Consider the following 21,941-nt stretch of genomic DNA (forward strand, 5'->3'; position numbering starts at 1 on the left):
AGGAAGAACTGTTGGCTAATTTCAAGTCGCATCAAAAACAACCAAACTGCATTTAAAGCATCTTCCTTCCTTCAATCCTTCATCATCAAATCAAAGTAGAGCGGTAATTATGTAGATTGATAAGCTAATATCGTTATTGTCAGATATCGGCACATTCAGCGCAATAGAAACGGTTACACCTGACATCGTGCTTTCCTAGACTTATCCTTTCTAGTATAAATCTATATTCCCCTGTAAATGGTTAAGAAAATACTTACCTCTATATTCATCAGCTGGCTAATAATACCATGAAGACAGCAGTTATGAATAACTGCTTGCTCTAACCATCACATAACAAGACCAAACCTTGGTAACCCAAAAAACTGCAAGAATTTTTATAATTATTGGTGAGGATAAAAGATCTGTTAAATTTCTAAATACAATATTTAAAAAATCCTACGGATATAGATAGCCTAAGATATGGATATTGATATCCATAAATCTATTTATGCGAAGTGGAAGGATATTTGCTTACACATCTCCTCTCTTAATGATAATAATATTGATACTTAACTTGTAATGATATCGAATGAAAAGGAAAAGAAATGGAAGCAACTTAGCATGTTAGAAATTTAAAAAAAGGATCTTATGAGTGCTAAAATTTATAGCATTTAGAAAGATATGGTTTTAACCAAGGAGAGTAAAACTAACAAAAGCAATATGTTGGGATATTGATTGTTTACTTTACCAGCGATGTTTTCGGTAAATAAAATAATATTTAATACATGCTGCAACTATTGCTCAGATATTACCAAATTGATTTTAGTCATACAGCAATCAATCCATTATTTTTCAAGTAATTTACGTATGCAGCAAATCATTTAAAATTATCTTCTCAATACTTTTAAACAAGTATTTCAAAATTTAATTTTTATATTATAGTAAAGTATAGTTATTTTGCTTTTCAAAGCTTATTACAAAGTAATGAAAAATGCTGCAATAGTTAATACTTTGGTTTTTCAAATTATCTTGACCATATAATGATGGCATTGTTGTTTTTTCAAATCATACATATATCATCTCTTTCGAAATGGTATTTAGTATATGGTAATTGAAGACATACCATTGAAATTTATCATGATAAACTGCAGAGTCGTGTTAAATAGTATTGACATCTTGTACCTGTTAATTATTGTAAATTCAAATCAAAAATTATTAAGTTTATATATAATATATTCTCTAAAATTTTGATTCAGTATTCATTTTTAAAATTTCGCGGAAATAATTCTGTGGAAACACATTTTAGAATATACTTTTTAGTAGTAAGTTGATAAGTTGAAAAACAACGAACTTGCAGAATTGTAGGGTTTGTTAAGATCATGGGCGCACCTAGGGCCGGAATTAGGGGGACGCTGGTATACTGATATGATATTATTATATATTTTAAAGTATGCTAAAGTACCCCTCTTTAGTTTTTTTTTTTTTTTATCTTTTTGGCTTATATTAGCTAATATATTTCACCCGTAGTTCATTGAAAACTTGAAAATTAGATTTTGTTCACAAAGACAAATTTTAAACTCTTCTTGTAAACAGTATTAAATTTTTATTCAAAACAATAATAACATTTTGAAATGTAGGGGGGAGAGACGCCCATGGTTGAGATGTTTGTTTATGAATATATATCCTAACCACTTCAATTAAAATAAAACATTGATTTTATTTAATATATTAGTTTCGTTACATATTTTAGTATGCTCGGATGGTAACCCCAATCGATAGTTTTACGTGCATTGGAAATATTCTTATTCTTTGAAACGTCTTAGTGATTCTAAAACTGTTCTAAAACAAAATTTTAAAATTTTCTAAAATACAAATTAAAAGGTTTTTTTTTATTTATTTTAGTGTTTCAATGAAATGATAATGAACATTAATTGCTTGTCTATAATAAAAGAATATAAGATTAGAGACTTGAAGACCTAATTTCACTACAACACTATCTATTCCATGGTTTGAACGTACCATGGAATATTATAATATATTTTAAGCAATTTATTCAAGTATTACTTAATCTAATTAACCCAATAATTCAGGTTATAAGTCCATCCGCATGTCTCCATTGTATTTTTGAGATATTATCACTTCTATAATTCTCTTACAATATTAAATATAAAAGCGAAAGGTACATGTTTTAAAGATATTTAGTCATCTCTGCTAAGAATATAATGCCATTAAGAGAGAACATATATAAATGTAGGACTCTAATAGAAAACGAATTTTTGAGACTGGTGTACTTGATTTTTCCTATTTCTATTATTAATATGTGGATCTTCCTCATTTCCTTATTGAGTTCTTGATACAGAAGGTTTTTCACTTTTAATAAATGTCTTTTATGGCAAGCCTTTATTTCATGTTAGTGTTATATAGTCACGTCCTACATTGCCAGTCCATTTTATATTGATTTTATAGACTTTTATGTTAATTGTATTAAATTTTGGTGGTTCTGTGATGTGATACAAATTTTTTATATTTTAGTACATATTCATCCATATGAAGGTAAAATGAAGCCTAAAATTTGAACAACCAAAGTATTGTGTAGATTTGGCTCTATCGGTTAACACATGTAAAAGTAATTGCTTCAAAGACCTAAACACTTGTATTCGAAGATTATATGATGACTTATAAAAATAATGAATATTTCCAAAGACCATTAATGGTGAGTATTACACAATATTCAACATAGATTTAGAATTTTGTTGTTGTTATTTGAGTAACCTTTTAGGATCTAAGAGCATATAACATAAAAGGATTTACAAAACGAATACACGGGTTAGGATGTGGGTGGGTGATGGTTGAAAATTTTGTTGTAATTAACTATTATTCAAAAAACAATTCTATTAGTAAAGCAGTTTCATTTCGTTAAAATTGACTTAAAAATAATTGAATTTTATATACCTTTTCCAGGTTTTTCAACATAGATGCATATTTATAAAATAAACCGATCTGTTCGTTAGGAAAAACTGAATTTATTAACAATAAAAAAGATGTACAATTTATTAAATTCTTAATTAGTTGCATAGTCCATATCCATATCTACTAAGTATTTTGTTTTTAAATAATAAAATAATTAATCCTAGTTTGTTTGTTTGATTAGGAAATTTATTAAAAAAGATTTTAAACAATATTTCTTAGCTTCCGATATTTATATATAATTAGTTTAACAAGTATAATGATTTGTTTAATTTAAATTTTTCTATCTACAAATATTCTATATTAATTAAGTAATTAATTGAATTAATTGAATTAAGTAAGAGGAGGCAACAATTAAAATCGAAAAGGCAAAAGTAAATTTTCAAACTTAATTTAGATGCAATTGAGTTCGAATTAAGCTTCAAATAATTAATTTTCAATATTTTTTTTGTATAAATATATGGTAATTCTTTGAAAATATCACAAATACACGAATTTATTAAATAAATAAATTTTACAATATCTATATTTTGTTATAATTAATGAGGTTCAAAACGACTTAAAAAAATATTTTGTGTATATACAGCAAAAGTGGACTTTCATAAAAATTGAGTGTAAATAGTTTGTAGCTTTGAGTACTAAATTTAGCCTAAAATAATTTATTTTAACTTTAATTCATTGAAGTAACTTTAAAAGTGAGCCGTTTAAGGTGCATAATTGAGTTGAGAATTGATTGATTGTAAAATAATTTAACTAGTTTAATTGCGTTCCGTTATATTTAGTTTAGTTTCTTGAGGCTTCTGTTGTACGCCTTACTAAATTTCTTCTTCGCCGCCGATTTGAGATTTTCCTTGCTCGCCTTGAACATTGAAGACACATTCCTCATAGAATGTGTGGAGATATTAACGACTTGTTGCGGCAGGACAGCTGCTGCGTTCACAGCCGCAATAGCGCTACTGCTGCTGGTTGTTGGGTTCGAGAACTCTTGTAGAGCACCACTAACATCCACACTGGCAATGGACTATGAAGCTTTGACTTTCTTTTTGGGATTGCTACGTGTCTGATCGGTGGGCGCTGATGGTGGTAGTTCACGATATTGATTCTATGGATATTTTAACAGTTTAAGATTTAAAAGCTCAAATGGTATTGATAAGTTACTTACAATTTCCTCGTCGTCTGGTACACGTGAAAGAAAGTCTAACAATTCATTATTTGGTATTGTATTTGGACGCAATATGCGCCTGGAAAACTTCATAATGCCCCAAAAGAGCAATATAAGACGCATTGGTATATAATGTAATACTACTATGGCACCAATTAAGAGCACCACTGCTAACCAGGTCAATTCAGGGACGGAAAAATTAAATGTGCTGTAAAAAAATTAACAAAAAAAAAAATTATATAATATGGAAGACATAGTTTCTCTAAATTGGTACTCACTTTTTGGTACTCTCTCCTAAAGATGCCAAGTAACCAATGGTATTTTGTACAGTCTGCGACACTTCTTGTATCGCTTGTAAACGTTCCTTTATGGATTTCTTCTCTTCTTTTTCTTTGTCGTCGTCGTCATCTTCATCGTAATCGTAGTCATAGTGACCGGCTGTGGAGTCAGCTGCACTTCCAGTTATAAGACGTATGAGCCATTTTCTATGAAATTTTGAAAAAAGTCAGATGCGAAAGAAAATTAATTTTAAAAAAACTAACTTTAAAATTAATAACAACAGCACAAATGGCACAGTTTCTAGGTTTCCGTAAACACAAGCGAGTATCCACAAGACAAATGCAATGATGGAACGCAGCGGTGACTCCCATTCAAAGCAACTTCTGTGAAGTACAAAAATAAACCAAATGTGAATGGGGTTTTTTTTTTTTTGTAATTTATGAACACAATTTGTGAGTTTATCTGTAACACAAGCCGGTAACACTTACTGCACATATCGCGCTGCATCCAATATGTCCATAATTATCACTTTAAGTCTGTTGACGTTCCGCAGAAATAGTTGTCGTTTGAATTTTGCTTCCTGCTGAATTAGTTTCTCCTCTTTCGGTTGTAGGACACGACAGATTGCACGCACCTCATTCCAGACAACCGTCATTTCAAGTAAAATCTGTAAATCAAATAAAACCAATTTTAGGCAATTAACTTCGTTTTGTAACTCAAAAATATGTGCAGCTCACCTGCGGGGAAAGGCCTTTGGCGCGCACACATAAATTTTTATCCTTAAGTGTGTACCAACGTTTAGCACCGCTTTTGATGCGTAACAGCGGTATGACCAGTTTTCCTAGGAACTCTACGCGGTGATCACGATCTTCGTCATAGACAGTGATTTCGAGCACTTGCGTTATGTCTTTGACGTTGCTGTTACACAAAAGTATCAGTTATAAATTAAATTCGGAGTGAAAATTTAATATTACGCACGATTTGGATAAAAAGATAACAAAATACGTAATCGAGTCCATACGTAAATACGTAATCGAAATTTCGCTTACTTTACATACAATACTTTTCTATATTGAAAACGCCTTTCAACCAATTGTCGAATACTTGAAGCAAATTAAGAAATTGACAAATCCGACAATTTAATTAAATAATTGCAATAAACAAATAATTTAACATTTTTTGCTATTTTAGTTAAATATAATAAATAAAAAACTGGTAAATGGATAGGTAGATACGCATTTTTAATGGTAAGAAATACGTCTTAGTGGTTCCATATGTTAAATTTTAAATTAGCTAAAATAATTTAATGTATATATATCGTTTGTATCTTATTGTAGATGTATACCCAACAAGATTGGGATATTGTTTTATTTGTACCATATACTAATGTGTACAGACTAATTAATACCTGTGACTATTATCAGTCACAGAACCCCTCACATATTGGAAATTCAAGCCGCTAAATTATATGTCATAGTTATATACTATATGTACTACATAATAATCTTAACTCGTCCGTGTTAAAATAAGCTGTTCTCTATGGAGAAACTTTAGTCTAGACTTTTTGGGAATTCATTTTTTCTCAGTGCCATCAAATTGAAAAATATAACTGTAATGGGTGATACTGCTAAGTATTACTATATAACATTACTTTAGAAGATATTCCTTATGCGTCCATTTAAAATAAAGCTTTATATTAAGTAGTTTTTATTGACTAAAAACAGCGGAGTTTTCGTACTATTGTTCTAGGATGTCTTAGTATGTTTAAATGAACTGATAAATTGCATATTACCATGTATTTGATTTTACTATAAAGAATTAATATGTCATTTTCCTTAGGTATTATTTAAAACACATCTATTGAAAAACGTTCAATGACGTCAAAAGAGTAATTTTTTGCTATAGTGGTCAAGGAGTGTATTTAAATTAAGGCTTTGAAAGTAGCAAATTGGATATTATCATGAATTTAATTTTACAATAAAGGATTAAGATGTCATCTTTCTTATTTCTACTTAAAAGAAATCAATATACTTAGTGTCACCTATGGGCTAAAAGCAGGTTAACTTTTATGCTAGTTATTAAGAATGGCTTACTGTGTTTAAATAAATGCTTTCAAATTTTCATATTTTTGATAAGATTTTTGAATAGTTTGGGTTAAATCGACAATTAATACATCATGACTAACGGTGAAACTTAACAGAAACACTTATATTAGAAGCAGTATCCATGGTTTTTACTGCTTAGAGAACATTCGTGATAGGTTGGAATGGTGGCCTTGTACGCGAAAACCCACTTGAGTTTCAATAATGGTCCAAAATCATATGGTCTTGGTAACAAATATGTGACATCGTTTTACACAATAAAAAAATTTATTTTCAGTTACATTTACATTATTTTAAAAGGCGTTTAGGAATTAGTTTTGTTAGTTAAAACGCGTTAAATTTATCAATGTGAACATCGCTTTAAAAGATTATCATTCGTAGAAGAATTCTACATTACTCTACAAGACCTCTCAGTTGTTTACAGAGAAATATTTTTGTAAAGGAACTATATACAGTACTCTGGTTTAATCCCATTTTCTTCTTAGAAACAATATGTTTCTGGTTAGTTCTTTCTAACTACTTGTTTCTTTTTATCTCTGATAATATTACAAATAGGTTATTTAAAAAACTTACAATGTAAAGATTTTGTTCCATGTTGGTGTCAGTGTTTTATATTCTGTTTGTGTTTGCAATCGTGCATTGCCCAATTCTAACACACAAAATGGATCTGACTTGCCGCCAATGTCGGCTGCTGCTAAGCCCGTGGCGCCGAAAACTTTCACTGTCAAATGTCCAACATCGCGTAAATTTTGTAAACAGCGATGCCAACGATATCGATCGAACAACAATTTAGCCTCTCGTGGATCTTCCTTGAATGCTTTCAAGTCACTTATTGTTTCCAGAGCAGTTGTGCCGCTTATAGTTAACATTAGGAAAACCTCACCAGGGCAGTCTTCGAATGGCTTCCAAATGCCATGTGTATTCTCGCGTTCAAATACACTGAGATCAACATTTGCCTTACCATAAAGTGTATTCCGATTCCATAAAGAAATTTCTAAACTTTGATCTTCATCGAAGAGATGCAAGTCAAATTGTTCAAGCCAACGTTCCGTCCAGGAAGACTTACTTTTGTATTTCTCGTTACCGAGTCTGTGCAAAAATTAAGTGTTTTCGTAAAAATTTAAATAATTTTAATTTGAGAATTAAATTATTTTATTTAAATTAATTTTAATTTAATTAATTATAATTTAATTAAATTTAATTTATTAACAAACATTTTATTTATTTAATTACCTAAATTTAATGTGCGTATCATTAAGCTTGCTTCCATCTTCCGCCAATGGCAAGTCTTTCGCTTTGACCAACAAAATCGTGACCACTGAACTCCAAATCTGTGATTTCAGCCGTTTCGATGACTCTGCCAATTTGGAATTGCGTTGAAAGTGCTGCAATCAAAACAATAGAAATTTTACACAAACAACGAACAACAACAAATTGCTGGGCTCTTGTTGCACAAATATTAATTGCAACAAAATCGTCATATCCAGTGACAAGGTCAACCGAACTGGCATTGCTGAACTGAATGCGTCAAGGTTTACTATAATTTTTATTGACAACACCACAAACCGACCTCTGCGATTTCGTCAATTTTTGTTTCGAGTTGTTGTTGTATTTTGGAATGCTTAGCGCGCAAACGTTTCAGCAACATTTTTCTGGTGTACGGACAGTTGAAGTTACTGCCTTTACTCCCACTTAACCCGGTAAACATGACTTTGCAATTAGATCGGAAATTCCTACGGTGTTTGAAATTAACTAAAGCAATGAGTGCTCATATTTTCTGAACCAACCGTTGCGAATTCAACCGATAAACTGAATAACTAAGTCAATAATTACAAAAAAACCTTTAGACCGAACTTAAAGTTAAACAACAACAAAAATAACAACAACAATGTTTTATATGTAGAAACAGTTTGTTGTTTTAAACAAATTTAGTAATAATAAACATGAGTCACTGCTATGAGTCGAGAAGACCTCAGTGATAACCTACATCAACCGATTATGTGTACGCATGGTAAATTATCAGTGTTGTCGAAAAATATTTTAGAATATATATAACTCATTTAACTGATAGTCTAAACACACTGAGTGTAGCGGTATGGATTTAACTTCAAAGCTTTGCTTTACTTTGTTGCTATTGTTATTGTAAACAATGAAAGTGCACATTTGTTGTAGTGTGTAATTACTTTGTTGTTGTTATTGTAGTTGGGTTTTTACAATTGTTGCTTTTGTTAGAAATTATTACGCTGAGTTCGCCCTCTCCGCATATAAATAAGCCGCCAAATGGCGCTCAACAATTGTTTCTCTAGTGGATCTCGTATACCCGCATATATTCGTATCTTTACAATGATATGTCATTGTGTCTACTGAACTAAAATTTTATTATGACTTTTTGTTGTTAGTTTTTAATGCAATTTCATACTTAAGTGTCTCATTAATGCATTAATGCAACAATCCCATATGGAAGTGAACGTTTGTGAGGGGCTAGAAAAGAAATGCTTATAAGCTTAATGATGCTATTAACCACCGGTGGTGATTCGACAAAGTCCAAGGGGACGTAATGTATGACAGACACTACCGATTTTAAACAAAGTTCAATTTGTTAATTCTTTTTTTATTATTAGTTTAATTTTATTTTAAGTGTTTAAAGTAAAATGTGTTGATTCATTCTGTGTGAATAATAGAAATAGTTAAACTAAAGGTCGTTTTAAATACTTTACACTTTCGAAAGGAAGTCTAAATTACAATAATTTAGTAATCTTATGGGAAGTTTAATTGCACACAGAGTTTTTGATTATAAAAATGGGTTTTGTGAATTATATACAGAAGTTACTAAACTTCTGGCAATACCGGTCATTAGTAGTTTAAAATACAATTATAAATATATTAGGAACTTTAGATGCTACAATTTCTCACTGAACGGTATTTGTCAATTTTAAACTCACAGTGGACGGAAAAAATATTCGAAGTGTTTGTCAAAAATTAGTATGGCACCCCAAAAAATAATGGTAATAGTTTATAGATCAGTGTTACTTTTTAATGTCTTAAAAAGTACAACGGGTAGAATAAAGAAAGCATATGTAAGATCTGAGAAATTTCGTGACATTTCACTCACTGAAACAGAAAATTCCTAATCTTGATTATCTTCACTATCATAACATCAGTACTAAAAATATGTTTAGTCTTAATTAGTACATTGTACTTAAGAAATAAGAATGCTAAGTTATAAACATTTAAATAATTGAGTTTTCTTTATTGAGTTTTAGACATTATGCCGTTGAAATTATTTTGAAATATATTGTATTTAAATCAGATTTGTCTTAGTTAAAAAGATCCATTGAGTCTGCTAAATTATCTAATAGACAAAGCGTGGGTAAGTATGACGGCTACATAAAATTGTTAAAAATCCTCTTCTTAAAGTTATTTAAGCAAGTACATGTTCCTACTAAATAATTGAAGTAACATAGAAAAGCTTTAAATCTTGGCTAAAAAATAAATTTTTTCTTTATGAAATGTGTAATCATAGATGCGAAATATGGCTTAGGAATGCTTCACAATCGAAATAAATCGATTTCAACGCATATCAGGTCATTTTTCAAGATCACAACAAGCACCACTAAGAAGACAATTATTGATTGTAGAGGTTGTGTCATATTTTTCTTTATGAAATGTGTAATCATAGATGCGAAATATGGCTTAGGAATGCTTTACAATCAAAACAAATCGAGTTCAACGCATATCAGATCATTTTTCAATGTCACAACAAGCAACACTAGAAAGACAATTGTTGATTGTAGATGTTGTGATATTTTGAGGTTACTTACTTTCTTACTGCTGTTCTTCTTACCTAGTGGAGTATAGGGTCTCGATATTTTGAGATACCCAAGGTATAGTTCCTACATTCAATAATCATTTTAAAAAAAGATAAACAATTGGAAAAATTCCAAATGTTAAGTTACAAATGAATGACAACTATGGTTAAATTGCACAAATATTACACCCAACTACTCTATCACCCAGCATATTTCTAATATTTGTCACGAAGTACCGGCTATTAAACATAAACAAAATGTTCTGGAGAAAAATATTTAGCTTCAATAAAGCAACAAATGAGGAAATGGAAACGTCCTATATTAAAGCTATTGTGAAATCGTTATTTAAGAAACATGCAAACATCTTAAAAAGAACTTAAAAGTTTTTTTTATTAGAGTTTATGGAAAATTTGTTGATAAACAAAGTCAAATCCTGTTCAAGATATTTTTATATATTAAACCCAAAAGTTTTTGTCACGCCTGTTGCGTCAAATATAATACATGGATCACATCACAGAAAGTATAATAAAATAATAAACTTAAATAATTTTTAATATATATCATAATAACTAATTTAAAGTTACTTTTTGTTTACTGCATATGTAGGTACACATTTTTCCTACAAAATTATAAAGTTTAATATAAAAAGTTGCCTCAGTAATCACATTTTGTACACGTGGAACAAAGTAAATGCAATTTATTAGTTTTTCTGTGTAAAATATGTGAAATGGATTGCAAACAATGTTCATAGGAATGTTTATAAGGATAACATACGAGTAAATAGACGAAAAAGTTCTCACCGCAGAGATTAGATATTCTAAAAAGTTTTCAGGGTTATTTGTTTTGTGGCTGTTGGACGGCACAGAATCCTACATAACACAAACATAATTTTAAATGCTTCTAAATAAAAATAAAAAAAATAGGGTTACTAGAACTCTATATATTATGTATATTCATAATTCATAATAATATTACATTTACGTTTAAATTATTTTATAGTTTATATTCCTTCTAAACTGGTACTTATTTTTGTCTGTCATAGTAGATTGATGTACTAGATGTTTTAATTTTGGAAGGTAATTCTTTCGTAGAATAAAGCAACGGTTTTAAATGAAAGTGGGTAGGTTTACTTTGGATTAAAACCCAATGAGGATTTTAATATATCAAAATATGAATCTTATTAGTTAGAATTAAAAATATATATCCAAGAAACCTTTTTTCTGTAATTAGCTTTTAAATCAAATTTGTTCATCCATTTTTCAACAAATGTACACAATTTTTTATTACTGCTAATAGACTTTAAGAAATAAATAATAGATAGGTTGGGGCACAATAGATCTTTTAGGTCGCAGTGCACGATCCCTTGCTCAATAATAATAATAGATAGGTTACTTTAATCGACGCAGCATATAGAAAAATGGTGCATGAAAATATTTGCAAGATAAAGTTACAGATTATTAGGTATTTCGAGAAAAATCTTTCAACCATTTTTCTAAAAAAGAAAAATTATATTTAAAGAATTCAAATTTAAATTTGGTATTAAAAGATTCTTAATATACAAAGGTTAAATGATACTTAGGTCGGAGTAGCAGCCTTGAGCACCACAGCTCACTTAAGTTGGAATAAAAATTCTTTATGATACCACTGAAAAAATTGATGTACCAGTAACACAATTTAAATGAATTTTCTTTTTGTTTTTAGACTTATTTTTGATTCCCAGTATTTCGTAAAGAATACTAATGCAATGTATATTTAAATTAGAATGTCATAAAAAGAGAACACCTTTTCAAAAACTAGGTATAGAAAGATCGCAATGAATAATCTTTTTTAATTTAAGGGTTTTCATTCCCCCACACAATATCTTTTTACGATCATCAACAAAATACTAGAAATTTTAAAATTCCTAATACCTATTACTGTTGCCTTTCTATTTATGAGTCCATCTTCTTCTTATTAATACCTTTCAAATCGAATGAGCGTTTTACAATTTACTTAACAATTACTGTAAATTTATCAAATATTTTTTTTATTATTATAAATATATATTTGATAGAGAAGTCACAAGAACTAAGCCGATGAAAGTTACTTCGGTTGAAGTATCACAGTAGAAGTGAGAGATAAATGTGTGATATAGGTAGATGTCAAATCGAAAACGGTTGTGATTGGAAATTCATATATAATACTTGGATCTTGAGTATAAACCACTTATGTATATATAATATAAGACAATATTAAGAACAATACTCACACCAAGTCAATTGCTCAATATTAGCTTAAACATAAAGAACATTAAGTGTAAGCCTAGAAAATAGTGATAAAATCAAGATTGCCATATAGATCGCAATCTTCGGAAAATTAGCTAACAGTACGAACAAGCAATAGTAAATTACGTAGAAGATGAGGAGATTACTGAATAGTGCCAAAAATGGTAATCTACACAGTAATCTAAGGACAGATTCAGTCAAGAAGTGTACCTAATATAAGGCGTTAAACTGTTGTTTAAAAGAAGATAAACAATAAAATGAGACTTTACCTATTCTTAAAAAGAAAAATGAGAGAAGAAAGATACACTGACTTATATAGCCTAATTGGTTTAGAATAACTAGAATAACCAAATCTTTGATCTTTGTTAGGGATTTGATTCACATAAGTCAGAAGTTATTGAAAAAATGGATTAACGATAGATGACAGCAATTCCAGAATATACAATGTAATGAAAATTAATATTAGAATATTTATTCATTTATTATTTACATATTTAATATAATAAAATATAAACGAATATATGTATTCGTTTTCATATTCACAAAAAACTAAACAGTTATTAGATTAAACAGATATGACGACTCTAGCATTTATAGCATTTATAAGAAATATCCAATATGAAATTAAACATAATTTTATATATGGCATATAAACAAGTCATGACAGGTCCGGAATATTTTAAAGAAAGTTGGATTAAATATTGACCTTTTTCAAATATTTATTTTTATTTTAGAACAAAAATATATTTTTATTATTAAATTTTAAATGATGTCAAATAAAAAACGCTCTTGAAAGAAAAATATTTCTTCCGTTTACTTCATTATATATTTATTTATGTAAAATCGCCAAAAGGAAATTACATTTCTACTTTTTACTTGCAATTCTGCAACCCATGAGAGTGATAATTTTTTTTATTTTAAAATGCAAAATTATTTCCATTGAGATAAATAAGAAAATAAAATATTCAATGTCAATGAAGTAAAAAATATATAAAAAATAATATATAAAAGTTATTGTTAAAAACAGAAAAAAAACAAACTTGGAACAAAAAACTATATTTAATACGGAGAGATAAAAATCGAAAGTAACAAAAGTCCTTTGCCAGGACGAGTAATATTTTCCATACTATATCTCTGAGTTAAATACAACACACAAAATAAATAAGAATTAAATATGTAATGGGAACAGTGTTGGTAACTTAAACTCAATCAAACTTACAATTTCCTTGTCTTCCTGACTACGTGGCCACAGTGTCAAATTCAATAGAATCTCACCCAACTGACGTTCAGGATGGTTTTCGTCAAACAAACGTAAGTTGATGTCTTCCGCTTTGCCTAATTCTAATTGTGTTAAGTCCAATTTGGCTGAACCCATGAAGTCATCCTGCAGTCCCCAATCATAGTCGAAGACCTGTTGTTGGTTAGATAAAAGAATATTGTGTTTGTGAATGAATGAAGGTCATTTCTTAGAAATTTGTTTCACTTGATTAGGTATGGTGAACTTTTTCTTTGTGGAGAGGTAGATTATGAGTAGATTATGAGGAGTAGATTTAGGATTTTAAATATTTTTTATGAAGTGTGAGAATGGTATTTATTATGTTGAAAGTTGAAATAATGCCAATAGTAGTACTGGCTTTTCTCTATTAAAATTTACTATTTTTGACATATAAAACTTTTACTAAAAATTATAAAGAATAAATTAATGAGAGCTAAAAATCACAAAGGTCATTTGTCTTGAAAAGTTACTATTATATTATATTTAAAGAAATATAGTACATTTATGGCGTTTTCGATAAGTAAATATGGGGTAATTTTTTCAATCGAGATGCATTTTTAATGCACTTTTATTGCATTTTTCGATTGTTAAATCTCGAGCGAAATGTATATATAACACTATATATATGTATATATATGATTTCACATTTAAACTGTGATTTGATTCAATATAAGTATTTATGAAATATATAAATATCCAGCAATTCTGCCAAAAATATTGGGTTGGATTGCTCCAAAAATGTTCGATTGGGCAACAAAATTTGATAGATCGATAGTAAATTTATATTGAATGCATATTTACCAATCGAAAACACCATTAAAATTTAAACATTTAATATATTCCTAGTAAAAAATCGCAATTATATGAATATTAATAGTTCAATGCTACGGAATGCGTTTATTTTTACTTATAGTAAATTAATCAAATTACTGTTTTATGGTAAAATAAATGAGTATAAGCATAGTTCTAACTTTCGATGAGTGTATGAGCTAGTATTTATGGTAAGACTATTAATTATTGGGAAATTTATATTGCTTAGGTACCAATATGTCGTTAAGGACCATCACCACACACAAATTTATTGTCTGCTTAAAAACATTTTAATGGTACGATTCCGACTTTCATGGCATGTACGACTTTCATTACAACGGAAATAGTAGCTTCATCTATTTTGATCAACTTTTTCCATTACGTTATATATCAATACAGCTTAATTCTCAATACATCAAGATTTAAAATTCTAAACTTTTGGTAAAGATTACACTAATACAAACTACTAACACTATTTTATGCCCACTAATACATGCAATTTTTACATTGATAATGAAAACAAGTGGTAACATGAACTAGAAGTGCTATTTACTGGTAAATATTTCGAACATTAAAGCTTGATATTCTTAAAACTTAGGAGTATTCACATATAACGTAGTGAAAAAAACTTATCCAGAAAAGGTAACCTAACTTAAATCCGTTGTCATAGTAACATATATTAATCAAATCATAGGGTTTACGTAGTTAAATTTCGATTTCTAGACCGTCCCAATTAAATAATGGATTTTTCAACTTGGCTCTATGCTTATATAGCATAAATTCGAGACATCGAATTTTAAAATTGTTAACTTTTTAATAATTACAGACACCATCTAACTACGGTATAATGGGATATATTGTAGTGAAAAAATAGCTTGAAATAGACGACTCTATTTAAAGCCGTTGTTGAATCGGGACGCCGTAGATATGTCATATTATATACTATTATATACTATATAATTATATACTATTTAAGAATTTTAAATTTAACCTCAGTTCTTGAAAAACTACGGTATAATGGTATATATCGTAGTGAAAAAAATAGCTTGGATTAGGCGGCTTTATTTAAATCCGTTGTTTAATCGGGACGCCGTAGATATATGAATCATGCCATATTATATACTATTATATACTATATAATTATATACTATTTAAGAATTTTAAACTTTAAATCTCAGTTCTTGAAAAACTACGGTATAATGGCATATATCGTAGTGAACAAAATAGCTTGGATTAGGCGACTTTATTTCAATCCGTTGTTTAATCGGGACGCCGTAGATATATGAATCATGCCATATTATATACTATATAATTATATACTATTTAAGAATTTTAAACTTTAAACCTCAGTTCTTGAAAAAATACGGTATAATACTATATATCGTAGTGAAGAGAATAGCTTGGATTAGGTGACTTTATTTAAATCCGTGGTTTAATCGGAACGCGTAGAAATATGAATCGCCATATTATATACTATTATATACTATATAATTATATACTATTTAAGAATTTTAAACTTTAAACCAGTTCTTGAAAAACTACGGTATAATGGCATATATCGTAATGAAAAAAATAGCTTGGATTTGCTTTAATTTATATAAAATTTATTTTAATTTTTCTATTTACTGTTATCCATTTAAGTTCTATTGGATATTAAACTTTAAATTTGTTTCTTGACCTGTATTTCTTTCCTAATGATTTTTTGTTTATTTTTTAGCTGGCTATATGTCATTTTTTTTTCTATTGGATACTTAAATATTGAGTTAATGAATGAAATTTTAAATACTATTAAATTATAATATTTTATTTAAACTTTTCAATATAGGAACTAAAACTTTATCTAGGATCTTTTGATACCATACCATCTGGACACATTTTGCGTAATAAAGTTGTAGGATTTTAATTTACAATATTTTTTTCTTCTGTCTACTTTAACTAACAGAAACACTTACATATTTACAAAATGTCTTACATAAAAAATTAAAAGAATTACAAGAAATTCATAAAATCCATAATTATATGAAGTAAAATACACTTGGGTGCATTTAAATCTAAACTGCGAACAACTTTTGCCATGAAAATGTTTCTCAAACTTTTAAACTTGATAGGAATTTAAAGGATTTTTTCTTTGTCTTAAAGAATTTAATATAAAAAGTTTTTATCTCGTTTCCATGAGTTAAAGAACCTGATAATTACCTCATTTGCAATGAAGATAAATTATTCTAATTAAATGCGCTACTTCCTCTTGAAATAATTTATTACTGCGAAGTACTTACTTTGACGATAATTGACTGGAATGGATCCTCAATTGGTACGGTGAACACTTCATCCCAAATTGGATTGAGGTCACGATGTATTGTACGTGATTTATGCAATAATCGACCGCCAACCTTGAATTTTACATAAGGATCGCTCAAGCCTACAGTGAAACACAATAATTCAAAGGGAATACATTGCATTAATTATGGATGTGATTTGTGAATAGTGAATTGTGAAGTACCGTTTTTGTCCATGGCCACCAAATCATTGCCGCTCTTAAGATGAACACGTAACTGAAAGAAGACATATTGTCGTAATTGTGCTTCCTTTTTGCGACGCAAGTCGTCAGCCTGATTTCAAAAAGAAGCCAAGAGGGAAAGGAAAAAATCGTAGATGAGATGAATTTCCGATTAAAATAACAAAAGCCAAATTTGTTAATTAAAATTAAATTTATTTAGAAATTTTTAAAAATTTAATAAAATTTTTTTAAGCTTTTGGTATAATAATTTTTGATAAAGTGACACATTTTCTACTGTTTTCATGCAATTTACTAGTTACTAAATTCTCCTTTTCTCATGTGATGCAGCATTAAGTGTGAGTAAACTAATATGTATTAGCAAAGTATATTAAAAGTCCACATTTAGATAGTCTTTAACTATATCTAATAAAAATAAATGGAGCAGTTCTTGCAAAATTATTATTGCAATTAAGGTGCTTGGTGATTTCACTCATAAGCAAAATACTGCTTTGAAGAACTGTGAATATAAACTAGACATATATAGATTAAATTAAAAAACCAAAATATAAATAAAAATTATTTTAAATTAAATATTTTAAGATTGTACTCATTAAATAATGCAAACAATTCAAAAATTAAAATTTATTACTTACAATAAATTATTTATATACAATGTTAGGAAAGTTATTTTTCAGTTTATAAAAACTGAATCGATTTACTCACATTAACACTCACAATAAAAATTACTAAATTATTAAACAATTAACACTAAATGATTTTAAGTAACTTTAGTTGAAAAAAGATTAAATACTTCATAAACTTCATTACCTGCAATGCATCCAATTGATCTTGTGTGGTCATGTAATTTTCATTACCGGTAGCGCCATTTTCTGGATGCTCCTCAATGCGACCTTCCATAGAGCCGCCGAAACGTTGAATCACTTGTGCCATTTTGGCCGTTGTGCGAAATTCTTTCGCCAATGGAGATCCCCCTATGGTTGTAGCTCGATGTCTTGGACTCTGTGTTACTGAACTGCTCTCTGAGCTATAGTCAGCAGCATAATCTGTGCTCTCTTCCAAAAAATCGCTTGGAGATTTGCGTCCAACTCGATCTTTGCTTTTTGCACGACTCCAACGATGTTTTAGATTGTTGAAGAAGCCATGAGTTTTTTGCAAAACACCAACTCCCCCGCTTACGCTGCTCGTATTCGGATGTGAACCAACAGCACTTTTTGCACGTTTTGGTACTATACGTGGCACTTCATGCCCATTTAATTCCGAAGCAGATTTACTTAAATGTCTGATCAGTCGTTGTGTAGGCTTTGGTGAACCGTGGGGCGTATCAATAGGTGTATTGTTTCTTGAATCTTTAGTATTTTCATAAATCAATTCACTGCAGCCAGGCAAGTCATCGGAATAATGTATTCGACCTGTAAATGTAACACAAAATCAATACACGATTCTTGTTTTGTTAACAAAATGAAAGAAAATATATGCATAATATACATCCATGTATGTTATATTTAGGTATACAGATGTTCTGATACAAAATAATATTAATATCTTTGGCTTAGCTATTCGCGTGCTTAGCTATTCGCGGAGCACTCTAAGCTGGCTGACCTCACTAATTACTGGACATGGCAACTTCAAGTATCACCTCAAAAAGATAACTCTTGCTGAGAAGACACTCAGACTATGTTGAAGAAAAGGAGACAGCGTGATATATTGGGCCAATGTCCAGCACTGGCAGTAGGAGAAGACTGTCTTGGCACCATGGGTGGTGACGACTTGAGGAAACCTCAAGCTAAATAAGATGCTTGCATTAACAAAAGATGTAGTTAATGCGAACGGAAGCCACTCCAGCTTACGTCAATAACAACATCCGAGAATCGAAGGACGAAAAAGGACCCAAGTCGTTTCGTGGTCTACTTCGACTAATCCTTCACTTCAGTGTGGCCACTTGTTGGACAGTGCGCTGTCCCAACGTCCCACCATATATATATAATATCTTTGGCACGATATCGACTTCTCGCCCTTGTCCCACTTTGATAACCGATTACAGTAGAGTAAGCTATTTTAAGTAAATTTTCCCACTTTGTCGTATGCAAATATTGCTTATCGAATAATTGAGGTTTATATGAGGTTAACAATGATTACACTAACTTGATATCTACGCTAACCAGATTTTGAAAATTTGTTCGAAATTTGTTTGAGAATAAAAATTTTTATTCCCATGAGTGTATGCAAACATCCTTTGAGTCTGGTCTAGATTCAGAGTTTAAAAACTAGCATCTAAAGCTAATTAATTTTTAAATTAAGTATAACATTTTCTAACTTTAATAGCTTTTATCTGAAGCACTAATTTATATAGCCACATTCAGTATACCTTGCTCAGAAAAGCTACCTTTAATAGAATCCGTCGTCAAATGGGCGTACTCGATTAATTGAAATTGAACCATTTTTTAAATTTGCTAGTAAATATAAATCACATGTCAACCTAGAGATTAGACCATTGTCATTAAGTCATATATTATGTACATAATAGGCAATTGGGGTATAGAGCTGAGTCTCGATAGGCAAAATTTACGCTTTATCGGTCATTCATACAACTTATGTTTCTGTATGGCGCAAAAATATGAACCCTATCGCAGGATGATGAAGCATCACTGAGAGGTTTTTAGAGTTCATCGTTAAATTTTTGGACACCTATGAGTTGATGACAACTATTGCACCCAAATGAACCACGAACTATACGAGTTTTATCACAACATTTTTACAAATTAACGAACTAACTTCCAGCGGCTAGCGGGCTTGACTTTGTTGTGAGAATGGATGATGAAACTCAAACAAGAAAGAAAGTTGGGAGACTAACTGCACTCGATGCATGATATTGAAGAAGGCGAAACTTAATAATCGGTTGTTATGGCTAGTTATCGGTCTCAAGATAAAAAGGAAGGATAAATATGAATTCGGAAAGTTAACTGAAACTGTTTTCTCTTTAAATTTAACTCTATTAGTTAATTTAATTTAAAAAAGGGCTCATATCGAATATAAGTTCTGTATGGAATGAGTTCGTAAACAAACTTATGAATAAAAGTATACATATATACTTCGTAATCTTAAGTGTAGATTTAATCTATACTGCAACCCAAATGCTGACATATTAAGTCTAATATTGACAAATTTATTTGGTTTGCATTTAATAGCTACATATTTTGACCACATAGAGACCATAGTTTAAAATTTAATTAAATTTAAAATTATTTTTTAAATTTTATAAAGTTTGTATTGAAACTAAGACAAATCAAAACAGAGCACATCCTATTCTGTTAGTTCACATTTTAGTTAACGTAAAAGGACTTTCCCATTGGCTAATTGCCAATGCTTCCAAGTGCTGCCTATATGAAAAGCTTAGTCCTTATCGTCAATGTTAAGTGTGTGTAGAACAGAAAACACAAAATTACGTCGTTGATCATAAAATCGACACATCACAAATTTCATTAATATAAAAGCTTCCAGCTTTCGCTTTTATTAAATAAATTGGTGTCATTATATTTTGTGATTATGTCAATATAGCGTGGAAATATGGACCATTAATTACGTTGGGTACGTCACAGCAGACAAAGAGACGCAGTGCCATAGTAATAAAATCATATCGAACTAGTTTAAAATCGTTATTATACTTTTTCGTGTCTGATACTAAGTATGATAAAAAATCATTAAAGATATTTTTGTAAAGGGATATGGATTATCAGCCCACATAAATCTATTTAACTACGCTCCTTCGATGATAAAACGATTTTGAGTACAAAATGCTTAACTAAAATGATTTTGTTAATATTTAACGAAAGTAAAAAACTTTTGACAGACAGACATTTCACATATGTTTTAAAATAAAGTACATATGATGTGTAAAGGACATTCCAAATGTGTCTCATTTATAAAATATTTTGACATCCGTTTTATGAGTTTCATTATTTTAAACAGTCTTTGGAATAATGAATTCATTTACCAAAAATATAAAAACATAATTTAAACAAATTGTGTTTTACACTTAATTTAAACAAATTTGATTATTAAGGGAAAGTATCTAATTTTATTAAGTATATTATTTTCATTTGGATATTTTTATTAAAATTCATTCCAAGTCAGATATAACTAAAGAGAGAGTCAGATATAACTATTTCTGAATAGCAAAGAAGAATTTCTGAATAGCAAAGAAGTACATCAACAAAGCGTTATTTATTAATTAATTGAATTTTTAGTTGGCTATAGAGCTGTTTCTAATATTACCAGCTACCCGTCTTTAGTGGTCTTTTAGAAATATTTCTGTATTAAATTTTTTTTTATTAATTTTTAAGTGTGTAACTACCAATGTCTGAACTTGAATTCTACTGACTTTAGAATTGAGATTCAGCTTTATTTCTTCACTGATCAAAAGTCGTACTAGACTTGTAAAAGAAACGTTTTTTGACTCGGTTAAAGTAGATTAGATTTTTCAAGAACTAGGAACTTGTCACCACTTCACTGTTTTCTCTGGGGATTATTGTGACAAACCCACTTTAGTTCCATAGGCGAGTAGCAATTAAAAATGCCATTATATCCTTTGGAGTGATGTTGCCTAATTCCGGTTTAAGTGGATAGGCAGTTGATAAGTACCGAAATCTGTGTAGCGAGACTATCACAGTGACACAGAATGTGTTTTGCTGTTGGATAAATGCTTTTTTAACACTGTAATGCGAACCGCAGTGAGAAACCCTATAACAAATCGGTTGCTTTTTCTGTTCAGCATTAGA

The 21,941-nt window shown here is 29.7% G+C and overlaps 1 protein-coding gene across 2 annotated transcripts; it reads right to left on the reverse strand.

Annotated features, from left to right (window-relative positions):
- Positions 1-3,507: 3,507 nt before the first annotated feature.
- Positions 3,508-18,575, reverse strand: LOC119662923 (multiple C2 and transmembrane domain-containing protein-like; the record flags this gene model as incomplete). 2 transcript variants are annotated; one of them, XM_038072577.1, is given in 12 exon segments in its annotated part: positions 3,508-4,048; positions 4,109-4,316; positions 4,387-4,593; positions 4,651-4,770; positions 4,876-5,054; positions 5,125-5,305; positions 7,063-7,578; positions 7,723-7,874; positions 13,782-13,973; positions 16,925-17,067; positions 17,149-17,200; positions 17,974-18,575. In XM_038072577.1, coding segments are annotated over 12 exon segments (2,633 nt in total), but the record flags the coding sequence as incomplete, so codon positions are not given.
- Positions 18,576-21,941: the final 3,366 nt, after the last annotated feature.

The sequence above is a fragment of the Teleopsis dalmanni genome, unplaced genomic scaffold, assembly GCF_002237135.1.
Source record: "Teleopsis dalmanni isolate 2A unplaced genomic scaffold, ASM223713v2 unscaffolded_contig_0012, whole genome shotgun sequence".
In the NCBI taxonomy this organism is placed as follows: Eukaryota; Metazoa; Arthropoda; class Insecta; order Diptera; family Diopsidae; genus Teleopsis; species Teleopsis dalmanni.